Below are 15801 nucleotides of genomic sequence, written 5' to 3'. Positions count from 1 at the left end.
CTTGAGACTCGTCCACTTTAGTCAATGTCACTAACTAACATTGGGACAGATCACTGATAACTGGGTCACACAAAAGTTTGGTGTCCAGTACTGGTTTAGCAGATGTACCCCCTGCAGAATGAAAATGTTGGCTGCTGCATCTTGTCTATGGATTCATAATCCATCATATTTCATTAGTTAAGATGCCAAACAGCAATTTCATTTCATTTTAATTTGATAGATGCAAAATCACAACCATTTCAAGTTAATGTATGTACTTTCTGAAAATTGTCCATTTGACTTCATTTTCCATACATAAAGGTACATGACACAACCATGTCTGAAATGGTAACTCAGTCAAATGCACCTAACAAATGTTCCATCTACCTAAAGCAGTCACTGCACTGGGGAAGCTCTTCCATATGACCCTACTCGCATGGTTAAATGTCAACTAGATACAACCGTGAATGCCATTGGTTACCGCAACGTAGGCTACCACGAATCACGTAAGATGGCAATGTGAAGCTACAGCCCAGTAAAGCAGAATTAAAGCTCTCGTGGCACACAAATGAAGGCAAAATGGCAATGTGGACTTGAGGCACATCATGACGATAACATTTACAAGCCAAAGTTTCAGATACTGCTGAACCCCCATGGTCTCTGTTGCCTGACCTGAGAGAGGCTTAACCCGCTACAAATAAATCCTGCACGTATGACAGTGCAACCATCCCGCAACTTCATCAGCTCCCAACAGCCATAAGCCATACTACATGTGGAAAAAGATGGTATAAGGGCAAAAGTCCTTTGACTCCATGGATCACTAATGGTTGTAAGGGTAATTTTCTTAATTGATTCTTAATTGACAATGTGAGTTAACAAAGACAATCACGTGATTAAAAATAACCTTTTATTTTTAGTAATATAAGTAATCCTTATTACTATTCGATCACTTTCTGAATTAAGTGCTTACCTAAGAGTCTTTCTCGGTCTCTCTCCCAGCAGACAGACAGCCTTTGACCTTAATGTCTCTGCTTCTCCTGGGAGGGGGTAGCTAGCACATACTGGTCTCACAGCAAGGTCAACAAGGGGTAATCAGAAGACAATACCCTGATAAATGTTAGTGGCCAGCTGTCTTTTTGTTTTGGTAAAGCCCCCCTTCTGGTTCAGAGTACTGAAAACTGTATACAAGTCTTACTATGTCTAATTCAAATCAGCGATCAGGCAAGCTCTCTCACTTTGTTATATATTTGCAAATAAATCAGATTAAATTCAATTATAGCTATTGCTGTTTTACTGTGAATCTGTCACCAGACGATGCTCACCTGTGAAATGTTAAAAGGCGTTTTTCCCTAACATGGTCTTTCCTGAAAGCATGATGAGCTACGCATATACATTGGTTCCAGGACTTTAAACAAAGCCCTTTTGAGTTTGCGCTGTCATGAAATGACAGCCATTGGAGAAGTACTCTCAAGCCAGCAGCTGAAAGATATCAGCGCAGACGACACGAGGCACTCCACAGACAGTAGTATGGATGGGCTCAGGCAGAGTATAAGGGGTGGAAGATCACAGCTCATATCTCCAATCTCATGTGCAGGACAAGAAAAGCTAATCTGAAGCAAACCAGAAAGGAACTGAAACTTACCTCTGCATCGTATGTGAGCCACCTCACCCCAAAACAGACCCAAGAAGCCAATGCCATCAAGAACATGCAAAAGCCAAAAGATGGAAATCATTACAGTGTGTGGGTTGGTTGACTTGGATTTGTCGACCGTCTACAAAGTTCTTACTGCACCCGGCAGATGAATGTAAACCCTTAGGACTGACGGACAAAGATGCTACATGATCAGAGCAACATGACACACAGCTGACAATTAAGAATGCGGTCACAAACTGTCTGCTATTGAAAATGCCAAAGAGGGATTGCATTTTGCATTTCAATTCGGTCAGGGTAGATGTGAGGCCATGCCAAAAATGGTAATGTACACAGAAGCAATGCACTGAATTTGATTTGTCACCCTTGCCAGAAAAACATCACAAATGTTAAACGGAAAGTTTAATTATTTCCTATTTGTATTTGATCAATTACAATACAAAACTATTTTAAATGTTTTTCAAAGATTTATTCATATTTTCATTCATGACAGGGCCTTGAAGAAGCCGAGAAATTAAATGTGAAATAGGCTTTGCATTTAAAATATTAAAATTGTCAAAGTGTAGGACATACATTAACTTGAAAATTAAAATGCAAAGTGGACTTTTTGCATACAATTTTGTCATGCTTTTTGCGCATATCAAATGAAATGCAATTGCTGATTTCCATTTTAATTTGAAATATGACCAGATTATTACTTCCATACTTGTCTGGCAAAAAGATGGCAAAATATTTGAGGAAGTCAAGCCGAGCTTATGAAGTATAAATCAAGTTAAAGCGGAAAGCTCAATGGGTGTTGATTAACGCAATGTTTTGTCTTAACTGTCAACAAGTACTTGTAGTTTCACAGACAAGGCATTTATTTTAGTCTCCAGAAATCTGAAAAGGTGCTTCAGAATGGTAAGTTTTTTTTCTTTAGTTTAAAAAAAAAATAATGCTTCAGGAACATCTTATTAGATTCATAAATCATGAATTTAAGATGTTCTATAGGACTGGATTTATTAGACTATATTGAATTATAAAGGTGCATTATATTACATTTTAAAATGATGTATTTGCATGTATGAGTTTTAAAGCTTTACCACTAGGTGGCAGTGGGAAGCAGTTATATCCACAGCTTCCATTTAGGACTCGAGATGCCAATGCTATGACATTTTCTTGGTTCAGACTTCAGTTTCTCCGGTAAGACTTTAATGCTTGTAACGCATAATTTTGTACCATCTATTAATATTTGCATTTACAAATACCCACAGCAGCCTGTGTTCTGTGGTGGCCACAGAGGAGTGTGCAATGCTGCATCATTTCTCATGCTGGGGTGTGGGGTAGGTTATATTTCCTGAATTACCATACAATGAGGCATTCCAAATTCAGGCAGAAGGTAAAAACTAAAATGTAATGAGTGAAATGACGCATCCAGGGGTGCGTAACAAGAGCCGAACTGTTTCGGGATTTTGTCCAAACTTCTGGTCTAAAGTTTTAATTGAGTCATTATCTGACGTGTATGAGCACTACAGAGGCAGACTGCAAGTGTGTCCTAATGATTTGACTGCTCAAGTACAGACTTGAACCTGGGTAATTTAGAGAGCTGTCAGCAAAAAACAAGGCAATTGGTTCGTACAAAACCTAGTACGCAGACTAGCCCTCGAGGACCGGAGCTGTGCACCCCTGGACTAATCCCAGGTGAGCTGGGGGAGAGGAGGGGTTCCTTACCTATAAATAAAATAATTAATTTATCTGACAGTTGATTGACCCACCAACCTCCTGGGTCCCAGTTATTAACCTTAGCCACGAGGCTACAGGCTGAACCATATACCTGCTCTTTTAGCCTGTCTGCAGCTCCAGAGCTGAAGCAGAACTCCGGTCTGTATGCGATCCTGGAGGAGCCCCAGTCAATGCTGCTGCAGGTTCAGCAGGCAGAACGTGGCTGGAGCCCAGCTCCTCGCAGGCTCTGGGAACTGAGCACAAGAATGGCTTATTAAAAAGACAAATGACCCAAAACTGGGCACAAATAAGACAAAGTAGAATATAGCAGTCTCATTACTGCTCATTTGCATTTCACAGGTTGGAGTCTCGACGGCCCTCTCCTTCTTAATATAATTGCAAAACCTCTCTTGGGCAAAGCGCAGGAAAATGGGTCTTGTTCTGAAAAACGCAGGCCTACCTCTGCCTGTGTAAAACTAAAGCTTGTACTGTAGTTTGGTGCACACACATACACACTCTGCCGCTTTCATCCGAAACGAGCCCTCACCCTGACGAGAAGAGACACCCACCCCGGTCTCTCCTGCCCCCGCTGTAATCGAACATGCCTTTCATTCTCCGCAAATACCGCTTCCCCGCACTTCAAAGAGGCAGTCCGAGAGCAAATCACCAAGTGGGGGCATATTTTGATTTCACACACGCGGAGGGCGGATCACGGACTGATTTTCTCCCGTGAAATATTCAGAATTGATACACCGAGCGTCAAGCCGGCGGTGAGACCCGGGTATGATCGGGGCATTCACACGAGTGCTAATGAGCAGTCTTTGAGCCCGGGCGGTTCCTGTGGGCTGCTGATAAGCTGCGTCTCTACCGGGCTGGGAATAATAACTAGCCGCGCCGTTCGGTATTCCTGCCGTACTCCGGGTCCTGCTGTGCAGTGGAAGCACCCTTTAAAATGTGTGTTCTTCGTCAAGTAGAATTTCATCAATCGAAATGCATCTGCCTCACAAGTAATATTCTACATATTTTTCCATTTAGAAATCTGGATATTTAGTAAGCAGGTTCAGTTGAAGAGAATTGCCCAGTAAGATATAATGACGATGCCTTAACTAGAATTCATATCCGCAACCACGTGGACAAAAGTTCAGTTCTGTAATCATAATGTGCTGAATATAACAATAGTGCTGGGTTGGAAACTTGTACACTCCACTCCTGTAAAATATGTCATCCTACACAACTGACATCTAAAAAATCTGATAATCTCTGCATTCAATTTATTTATTTATTTATTTATTTATTTATTTATTTATTTATGTGCAGAGGGCATGGAATGTATCTTCATTTTGTACACTGCACCCCCTGGACAGGATTCTGTCTATCCGTGGGGTCATGATTGTGTCAAATACAAACGTAATGCACCATGAATCATAAGTTACTTCGATGCTTGAAAGCCCTTACATCTTGTCTGGCATAATAGATGAACCTACAATTTACATAGATGAATTGCTGCTTTTGTGGAAAATGTAGCTGGAAGTAAAACCGATTGATAATTAACCAAATCTGCCTTCGGTTCCAATGTCTTTCAGGAGACGTTTAAGGAAACCTATTTTTCAAATAACAAAGTGATTAGTTGGAAGGAAAATTCGGCATAGCCTACACTGGCGTTACACTAAAGGACCATGGACAGGGTTGGGAACTCCTGCTATACTCAAATAAACTGCCATGGAGGGAAAAAAACTTGACTAACATTGGTCTCTGAAACCATTGCAATTTCAGTTACTTCATAAGGCCTACATATCGCCTATATGGGTCATTCATTCATTTAAATACGTTGTTGAGTCAATACGATATAGGATTTTTCATTATCTTAAATTATGTAATAGTGATGTCACGTAACGTACAGTATGGTCCAGGAAATTTCCAGTTGCTCTTCCAATTACTCCACCTAGAGTGCCACCGGATAACTCCGGTGATGTGCCGCAGGGGAGTCGAAAAACGTCAGAACGGCGTTTTAACCAGCCATCTGTATGCAGCACAACCCCGATAGGGTAAGATCAACCACCTGTCACTTGCCAACATCCTATACGTGGTGAGTAAACATTGTTTGTAAATATACTCGTTTGTTGAATCGTTGAATCGGTAATTCTCATATGTGGGTAGTCCTTAACTGTAAATTGACTTCTTTGGTATCACCGAGAAGGTCTTCTCAGGTAGAGGAGCCTTGAGCAGTTAATGTTTCAAAAGCATACCAAGTTTATCGCGCCATGGAAGTTATATTGCCGTGATAATTCTTGCCATTATTCCGTTTTTTCGTCATCGTGTTTTGGTCGCAAGGATCTTCAAATAATTGATTACTCTTGACTCCATTCTTAGTTCTGAAACGTAAGCTGAAAATGAGCGCATTAATAATACATCATAGGCTAGGACATTTTGTTGCGCACCTGCGGTCGGCTCTTCGAAGTCTTGGTTACAGCTGCAGAAATCATAGAAATGCGATTTATATTTCGGGGTTTTTTTCCAACTTTTTTCTTTATTTAATTTAATGTAATGTGTAGAACTTGTAGAGACGTAGGCTAGTCAAAAAAACTGCATGATTTACATTTGGGTTCTGACATTTTATAACGAATGTATGCAAAGGCCGATTTTATTTTTATTTTTTGTACTGTGACTTAAAACGAACAAGAGTGCGTTAAAGAACGTCCTGGTGTAAAATGCAGCTACCAGTTGTTTCAAAACCTAGCAGTTTTTTTTTTTCTCTTCCCCCAACAGGTGTGCACTATACAAGTAGAGAGTAGGCCACATGGATTTCTGATCTAATAGAGTGGGGTCTGTTCTAAAGCAGGTTTAATTTTATCTGAATTGCAATAGCCCATGCATACTGCATTAAGTTTGTCCAGACTGCAGCCCTGATGTGTGACTGATGGCAGTGGGGTGGTCAATGAAATGTGATGTAAATAAAAACTGTATGAACTAATGAACATCACCAGCATAATCTCATCATCATGTGAAATAGTATCCACTGTCAGAATGCTTCTGTAACTCTATAAGCTTAACACATTCTAGACCAGAGGTGTCCAATCTTATCCTAAAAGAGCTAGTGTAACACACCTGTTTTTACGAATTAACTAATTGTGGTCTTTAATCAAGACCTTGATGAGTAGAATCAGCTGTCTTAGTCCTGTGCTAAAACAACAACCTGCACACACACCGGCCCTTTCTGGATAAGATTGGACACCCCTGTTCTAGACTGACTGTAGGTAGTCAACTTTTGAGTTGACAGAGGACTTCACAATGACTCCAGTAATGATTATTTACTTCTTTAACAAACGTCTTCCATCGTCAGTCTTCCCTGCGTCTCAGGAGTTCCCGGCCGCGATGTCCAAATCGGACCTGCCACCGAGCTACGATGACTGGCCTGGTCCTCCGGCTGGATCTTACCCTCAGCCGCCTGCGTACCCACCCCCTGCTTATGAAGACCCGGCCCTGCCTGCCCCGTACCCTCCTTTCCCACCTTATCCAGGGACATACGCCCCAGGACCCCAGCCCCCGCATCCCACCCCATACCCAGGGCAGCCGGGCGTGTATCCTCAGCCTCGTCAGGGTGGGGACCTCGGGTACCCAACTCCTGGAGTACCTCACATCATGCCCCCTGTGTTTCCCACAGGGACGCCCATCACCCACCCAAACTCAGGTAAATGCCGTCTTACATTAAGAAAGCAGCATACCCTACCTTTATTATGTTTTTGCAGGTGGGTTTTTTTTTTTGTGTCTAATGTGGATCCCTGCAATATGGTTTTGTATCTGAGGGGGGTGCCAATACTCACCTCTAATATTTATACCAAGAAAAACAGCTTTTGTGTAGCCAAAAAGTGCCGTGGGTGAGGTAGGTGTTATTTCCTGCCTGTGACTGAAAATGATTGCTATTATTACACGTGTTTTATTGTCAGTGTGGGGCTTATTGTTGGGAAGCAGGGCAACATGCTGTGTACATGTATGGAAATGATGTGTTGAGGGAGTTGCGCTCAATGCTACTTCTTTTGAAACTTGTATGCACATGGGAATTCATATCTTTTACTCTGACCTGTTGCAGGAGTGTATTGATTCTATAAGTACACAGTAGGCAGTTTTTGGGTCAAGACGTGCTTTCTGAAGACCAATGCAAATAGACAGAATTGCTTCCTGTTACAATCTGATGGAAGAAATAAGATGACACAAGCAGCAGATACAAGAACGGCAGTGAGACTAGAGCTACAGCAGGGGTGCACAACAAAGGCCGATCCGTTTCAGGATTTTGTGCCAACTCCTGGTTTTAATTATTTAATTGACTCAATCATGTCTTATCGGACATGTGTATCTGCAAACTGCAAGTGTATCGTAATGGTTTTACTGTCCTCAAGTACAGGCTTGAACCAGGGTAATTTGTAGAGCTGTCAGCAAATGAAAAACAAGGCAACTGGTTGGAACAAAAACCAGTATGCAGACCGGCACACGAGGACCGGAGTTGTGCACCCCTGATCTACAGTATTTGGAGGGAAAGGTGTCACCGCGGTGCTTCTTAGTGTTCGTTCTGGTAAACCAACATGCTCCTAAGAATGTGTTGTTTATGATGGACTTAGTTTCAACTAGCATAAATTTATCAAGGCTAATCAATGTTTCCAAACTTCTGAATTGGATTTCACATATCTTGACGATTGCCTGCTATAAGTCATTTGTGGTAGCCTGATATCAGACTGCACATTTCTTTCACTGGGAAAGTGTAACTGATAACCTGTCAAGTGATATCACATCCATACCCGTCTTCAGTTAAAAGCCTGGTCGAATGTGATGAATCGATAGCAGCACACACCAGGGGTCCATCAGGACTAGTGTTGAGACTTAACACTGTTGACACTGTTAACACAGTGTTGGGGCTTAACGGCGCTGGTGCTCTGGCCACAGGACACACTGAGGGATTCGCCTCAGCTGGGGGCTGGAGCAGTATGGCCGTTCGACATGCGTTCATCCAAAAAGTAAGAGAGTCCCGGCGTTTTATTCATTTAGAGTCCCTGCCAAGATTTCCATGAGTAATTCTGTATCATTTCAGGAAACTAATGATAATGATAGGTAATAATACACTGTTAAAATCTGATCTGTTAACTTGGTACAATAGTGCTTATATGGATAATTATATGGACGAGGATATACATAGATTTGGTGTTGGTGGCGTAACGTACATTTCTAGGGCCACCAAACTGATACGCGTCCACACCCCTTATCTTGATGCTATCCTAGAGAGGGGATGGAGTATGCAAGTCTGTGCAACTTACAGAACTTAATATCAATGGTCCTTTACTTATATAGGCTAAATTAAATTACATTTATAGTGTAATCATTAAGCCGATATGTGGGTTTAGGTTTGAATGCCTTCCATGTAGTTACAGTTCATTTGTAGAAAACACCTATGTGCAAGATTATGTACTTCAAGATTTGCTGTCTAAGAGCTGATAATACCTATTTTAAAATACAGTGTCAATAGCCCTTAGGCAACAACCATATGTTATACATAGTAACATTTTTGAGAAAACAAAACACGAAGTCATGATGACTTATTTTCATTGTGGCTTGGTGTACTAGGCCTTGGTTAACACAGGCAGGACTGACTGTCACCAACATTAAAAGGACACTACATGTATTACAACTTACACAATACATACACACTCACATTGATACACGGGGCACATTAATAGTCTCCTGATTGCTTATGTGAAAGTGTCAGATCTGAGTGCTCAGATTTGGTCTGAAACTGATTCAGTATGTCTGCTGTCTATTAACAACTGACATAAGTGATTTGGATCAAGCTCCTCCTAGGAATAAATTCTCACAATACGAGAATACCCATATGTGCACTTCACAGAACAATACAGTGAAACATTTTATCATAATAGTTGTTATTGTTCATGTAATGCTCGGTATGAATGTACATTTAGACTAGTGTTGTAGTCTATTTTGCTTTTCGGGAGGCTATATTTACCACATTGGATTTCCACATGTTGGTGAACTCACAATTACGGCATTGTTGTTGCCATCATTATACCATATGCCATTCCTAATGTTTGTCAGTAAACACTGTTTGAGTCCTAAAGCTGAAGCCGGAACAGCTAAGCAACTAATGTTTATCACTGCCAAGTTTTTAAAATCGTGTTTGGTTATTATGATGGATGGCTGCGCAGAAGCTACCTAATCAATCTCTTAAATACAGGCTGAACTAGGTTCTGTTTTATATGCCTCAACTTATTCCAGACTCAGCATTCAAGAGTTTGCCCACTTCAGTTACCAACTTCAGTGCTGTTTGACAGTCACATAGGGGGAGGGTATTGGAGCATTCTACTGTTATTCTGCCATTAGTCCTCCATGATTCAGAGGCAAATTAGTTTGCACTGTTCTCCTAGCATTCATGGTATAGCAAGTGGTATAGCTATATTGAAAGAAGTAAATGCCTGTTGATGAGGGGTATCAAAATTCAAACACTATCATAATCAAACTTATTCAAATTCATAGCAAGCACTGAGTTGGGGACTACACAAATATAGCAATTCATATAATAGTTCCTGGTTTTAGGGTATAAGTTATGATAAGAGGAAAATTCACAATAAAATATTTAAAGCCAGTTTTCTCTGTGTGCAACATTCAAACAGTAATTTCTCCAGAAATATTTGATCAATCTCATCAAGTGATGCCTCTTTGCAGCTTTCATTCTGTACTTTAACTGTAATATATTTTGAATGGCATTTCTGTCACAGTTAAATAACTTCTCTCTTCCAACAGGTTTACCTTATTTTGGCGGCTCAGCTTCTTGTCACAGTCTCCATCGTGGCTGTTTTCATATTTGTGTAAGAGGGTAAAAATAATAGCATCCCAGTTAGCCCTTAATTTAAGCATGATGTCTACAGTATGTGCTTTTTGTTAATTGAGTTGAAGATGTTTTCTCAAAGTACTTTTTTGGGAGTTTTAAGTATTAGCTCTGCTATGTGTTCCAAGATATTTTCGTTTTATGTTTAACATTATGTTTTATATGCTGTAATCAGTCATTTCACTGAATGTGTGTGGGTCAAGTGTGACATTTTTAATTGAAATGAATGATGTGAATTTAATGTAGTGGAAAATGTGTGTTTTTATGTGCAGTGAGCCTGTTCGCTTGTTCGTGATCAGAAACCCAGGCGTGTACTGGGCTTCATAGTAAGAACTCGCACCTGCACTGCACGTTCACTTCATTTGACATTCTGTAATTTGCTTGGGCCATTTAACATAAGCTATTCAACTATCCATTTTATTGAACTGATTGTATTCTGCCCTTCAGAATTAACCGTATTAACGAGCCATGCAAACAAAGCATTTCAGTGAAGTTGTCTCTATTACCTAAATTAAGAGATGTGTGCAGTGCTCCTTATTAAATTGCCTGACGAACATGATTGAGTTCATGACCGTTCAATGATGGATTCGCCTTTTTTAGAGGAAAATAAAACTTCATTCAAATAGACGTTTGTTACATTTTGAGCGCTCACTGACTGACGGCTGTAATTCCTTTTTCCCCAGTGTGGTTTACTTGGTGTGTTACATTGTTCTGTCCTGCTGTGAAGGACCAAGGTAAGCTAAACCTAAATCATATCTCTCCAGCCAACGAACAATAGCTACTTTCAAGGTCAACATATATGGGGTTTTCTTTTAGTACTAAATCACATCCTCTATTTTAGGAGACGCTATCCATGGAATCTAATATTCCTTGCCATTCTCGTAAGTGAAATCACTGAATAACCTCTTGGTGAAGAAGAGGGAGTGACATTATTTTTATTGAAAGTAATTCATTTATTGGTTTACTTTATTGTGATGAGTTAATAACTGATGTTGATTCCACCTTGATAATGGTGAAACTTCACTAGTTGTCTTGTCCATCTCTTTCCTTACAAGACACTGGCCATGTCGTATATGACAGGAGCATTATCAAGGTTTGCCTCATGCTATTGCCATTTCACACTGTGTCTTACCCTAGAAAATAATGTATGTAACGGATTACCATTCTTTCTGTCAATAATACAAGATAAAATTAGCAGTACTGTACACAGTTTTTGGTAAGAGGACAGGCAAGTCATTAAATCATCACATTCTGTTTTTTTGTTTTTTTAAGTTATTATGACACTAAAGCAGTGTTCCTGGCTCTTGGAATAACAGTGATAGTGTGCGTCAGTGTCACAGTCTTCTGCTTTCAGACCAAGGTAAGAATTATTTAGAAAAATATAAATAATTTAAATAAACCTGATTTTTCTTTTTTCTTTGATTAATGTGCTTTTTTTTTTTAAAAACACCACACCCGCTTTTTTGCAAATCTTAATTAAGCGTTACGGACTGACTAAGCAGATTCAAACTGTTGGCAATGCAGGTTCACCTCGAGCTATTCATCCAGGTCATGAATCAGACTAACATATACTGTGCACATCATCAGGCTTGATAGAAGATCAACAAAACGGATGTAAAGGTGGATGGGAATTCATCCAAATGCTTTGATTGATAGATTTGAAGAACCTCACCAATCTGTTTTTGGAGTAGATATAATAATTGTTATAATAATTTCATAGCAAGCACTGATAATTTAAAGGAATATGCTTCCTCACTAGGCCAGTAGTGAATGCGCTAATTGTGTTGTGCTAATATAGGAACTTAATTGATGGTAAGAGAAGCTAGAGGTCCACAATATAGTATTATTATGTTTAATTCCAAAGAAACATTGGATAAACAAATTGCTGTTTAAGATAATACCTGTTAATGTACACATGCAAAGCCAATCAGCCAGCTCCCCCTGTTGTTTTGGCACCTTTCAGCAATGTGTGTCTCAAAAGGGAGATGGGATCATGGACTGGGTTCTCGCTCTTCTTCCTTTACTGTCGGTGATGGTGCAGTTTTTTGGTGATGGAGGGGGCATTGACTAATGTTCTGGCAGTTATTGACTGGGCTACGTGTCCATTTTCAGGTGGATTTTACTGCGTGCAGAGGTATTTTCTGTGTCCTGGGTATGGTCTTCATGGTCACAGGAATCATCACCATTGTTGTGCTCTCATTTCATTATGTAAGTATTTTTGGCCAGTGTGAAAAATGTCCAAAGGTCATGATATATGTGTAAAATTATTTAAGACTGAATGGCGTATTTTACTAAAATTTACACATTGAGTTCACACTTCCAAACCAGCCATTCCCATTACAGCCAGTACGCCCCAAAATATTTGTGGAGAAGAGAAGCAGCAGGCCTTTCCTTGTTAATATTAGGCTTGTTGGCTAACCTCATATTGTAATACACAGTGAGGAGTTGAGGGGCGCAGGGTCCAGGCATTAGCAGGAGGCTGCAGTTTCAGTTGACAGGCTCAGCTGGTGGGTTTGTTTAACTGCCGTTTCTCACCCGGCTAAAGTAAGTGGAGTCATGACCACGGTGGTGAATCTGGTTTTACCGAGAGTGGGAATGTGTATGGATTCATTTTCATGGCTATTTTTTCATTGGATAAGGTGCGCAGCAAACGCAGAATCTTAAGGCTGATCTCACCTCTTTCGCAGGTCCCGTGGCTTGATATGCTCTTTGCGGCCATTGGCACGATTGTTTTCACCTTGGTGAGTCGACCTACTGTACACATTCCCTTGTGTGTCGTACTGCGGCTGGATGAAAGGTACTGACCTTTTGGTGTTTTTATTTTTAGTTCCTTGCCCTCCACACCCAGCTTGTCATAGGAAACCGCAAGCACTCCATTAGCCCAGAGGAATATGTCTTTGCAGCTCTGTCCATCTACCTCGACGTGATCCAGATCTTTACCTTCCTCATACAGCTGACTTCAGGGTCTTCAAGAAATGACTGATAGATAGACCCGTCCACTTATTTATTTATACATATTCTGTATATTCCGATCTTTCTCTAAAGTGTATTCATGATATTGTAGAAATGTACTGTGGATGGTTTTGCTGAAATGTGTGTAAGTCAAGCAAGACTGAGGAAGATGTAATGCTAATTGTTTTGTACTGTACTGTCTTAGTGTGGTGCATGTTCAATTTGCAGTGCCTGATCTGTTGCCCTATTGTGATTTTATTAAACAATGAAATCAGAAATGCCTTTCATTTAAAGGTGGGAATATACTGTATATAGTGATGAATTATTAAGTTATGTGATGATCATGGCCTTCTTTGAATTCTACATGCATGTGCAGTCGTAGAGAGTAGCAAGAGATTATTTCACGCAATTGATGAGGTGATGTCATTGTGGCCTTTCTGGATATTGTTGCGAACAAAATTAGAAACATTTGCTGGGTCCATATATACATATTAAAACAAAAATGGCTTGCAATCAATTTGCATTTTGGAGGGTCAGAAACGGGCCTGAGGAACACCTGTTCTTGGTACAGAAATCAGAGCATTACATTTACCTGAGCTTCCTAAACGGAGCGGGTTTAAAATTAGTTTCAAGCAATTACCCTGTAATGTTGTTACGGGTAATTAAAAGCAATCTTAAAAGTTAAATTCCTGTAAGTAACTTTAAAATATTTGGCGAAAAGACATCACTGTTTCAATTTAAGTGGGCAGATCGTTGGCACACCAGGAAATAAAGGCAAAGTGAAGCGTCATGAAATCCAAAGACCATTAACAATGCCTCTGCAATCTCAATTAACCAGTGTTTTACTATGGAATACTCTCAAAGTTTATTCACTAACTCATGCAAGTTAGCTACTTGCAAAACATGGTATACTAGCTTCTCCCAGAGTGGGATCCTTGGTGCCACTCTCTTTCATTGACAGAACCATGGGGTCAATCATTTGGGATACTCCCTCTTGTTGTAACTTGGCTGCCTCCAAGGCTTTTTTGTCCAACATTTGTCAGTTTGGTACAGCCCTGAAAGAGAAAACAATTATTCCATTAGGGTACAATTGCCAGCCAATTACTGAAGCAACTGAATCAGAACCGTATAGCAATGAGGAGTAATGGAAACGGCATGCTCGCTTCGAGTAATGAAGCAGTCATTGGATGACTTTTTCCCAATTATAGTCTTCTTGTTAATTAGTTCTTCCTCCAAATCAATTTCAGGATTCCATTTACTTCAGGTACAAGTTTATTACAACGTTTTTCTTTGGGCCAGATTCACGGCCGTCTGCAATTTAAGAGTGAAATGAAGTCTGAAATTTACATTTAGCACAAAACATCATTATTGTATCCTTAGAAATCAGAAAAAGAATTAATTAATTCCTCCTCTAACTGTGGGACGAAGTCAGAAGCCAAGTGAAAATGCATAAACTGAGAATTATAACTTTATTATCATTTGCACATCAACCTCCATGTACTGAATCCATCCTTAAACACCAACCCAAAGTGCATCAGTGTCTGTGTCACTCAGTCTTCTGTGCTCTAACTTTTTGTGTTTTCGTTTTTTCTTTTACCTTTTCAGTAAACTGCTTATCTAACTACGTGAAGCAACTAACTTTGAATCGATACAAAATTCCCCAGTACATAAATGATGTGAGCATGTTATTTTGTTCATCTCCACAAATATAAATATACACAACTTGTCTCTTAAGCCAGTTATCAGAGCAAAATTTGCAGTTCTACGTGAGTGAAGTCCGGAACAACATGGCAGCAATACGAATGGAATGCTTCCTTGACCACCCAACAGGCACGTGGGTAATGTAGTATGAATCATGGCTCCCAGTCATTCTCAAGGAAACGTGAAACTACAACGTCATCTTCTCCCCGCAAACATCCTTTTAATAATTCACTTTATGCTGCTTTGGTTATAGCCAGACCTGTCCTCAGGTTACCTGTGAGGAAATCAGACACTGCCACATCTCTCTCCGTTTAGCAGTCACCATACCCTCTTGCATTGAAATTACACCACAGACCTAGTGAACCAATGCAGTGGTTCAGTGTGAGTTTCGCCAAAAAAAACAACACATTTAAAACAATCCTTAATATACCTAAGTTACATGCTTATCATTCAGCAGACGCTCTTTTCCATTGACTTGCACAGCCGATGCTTATATACAATTTAGGCCACTAATACAGCTGGATGTTTTACTGAATTATTCAGGTTAGGTTTCTCAGGGTGAAATTATAGCAGTGCAGTGCGGAATCAGCCTCAGTGTTGTAAGACAGTTCTGCCTCACCGCGGCCCTGTATTCTATATCAGGGTCTGCACTGTGTGCTTACTATGATATATTGCAAACCAGCACACACAATGTGAACATGGGACTTTATTCTTTGTGGCATGTAAGGCTATTTCTGACGGAATGTGCCTTAAGAGGCTTAAATAACCCCAATAAACATGAAAAGCACCTAATCATTACAATATTTTGGAATTGCAATTGTGGTTGGAACAAGACCAGCATAGTCCGTGGTCCCCCCATGACTGACGTTGCAGACTACGTTCTAGGTCATGCAATCAGTGTAGGAAAGGCATATACACATGTACTTTTGCT

The 15801-nt window shown here is 40.2% G+C and overlaps 1 protein-coding gene across 10 annotated transcripts; it reads left to right on the top strand.

Moving 5' to 3' along the window:
* Nucleotides 1–5218: 5218 nt before the first annotated feature.
* Nucleotides 5219–13405, top strand: LOC133116939 (protein lifeguard 3-like). Of its 10 annotated transcripts, none has more exons than XM_061226967.1 (12): nucleotides 5219–5376; nucleotides 6672–7019; nucleotides 8231–8337; nucleotides 10133–10197; nucleotides 10490–10543; nucleotides 10901–10951; nucleotides 11059–11098; nucleotides 11273–11310; nucleotides 11490–11577; nucleotides 12330–12425; nucleotides 12905–12958; nucleotides 13045–13405. In XM_061226967.1, exons 2-12 carry the CDS (start codon nucleotides 6704–6706, stop codon nucleotides 13198–13200), a joined length of 1065 nt encoding a protein of 354 aa, XP_061082951.1. In that variant the 5' UTR covers nucleotides 5219–5376; nucleotides 6672–6703; the 3' UTR covers nucleotides 13201–13405. The 10 variants fall into 10 exon arrangements, 8 of the variants coding, with proteins under 8 accessions (XP_061082951.1, XP_061082949.1, XP_061082953.1 ...); XM_061226965.1 differs by having other exon boundaries at nucleotides 5219–5417; XM_061226969.1 differs by lacking the exon at nucleotides 5219–5376 and adding an exon at nucleotides 5473–5538.
* The last annotated feature ends 2396 nt before the right edge of the window (nucleotides 13406–15801 follow it).

Source organism: Conger conger, chromosome 17, assembly GCF_963514075.1.
Source record: "Conger conger chromosome 17, fConCon1.1, whole genome shotgun sequence".
In the NCBI taxonomy this organism is placed as follows: Eukaryota; Metazoa; Chordata; class Actinopteri; order Anguilliformes; family Congridae; genus Conger; species Conger conger.
This window is presented reverse-complemented; position numbering and strand designations above follow the sequence as displayed.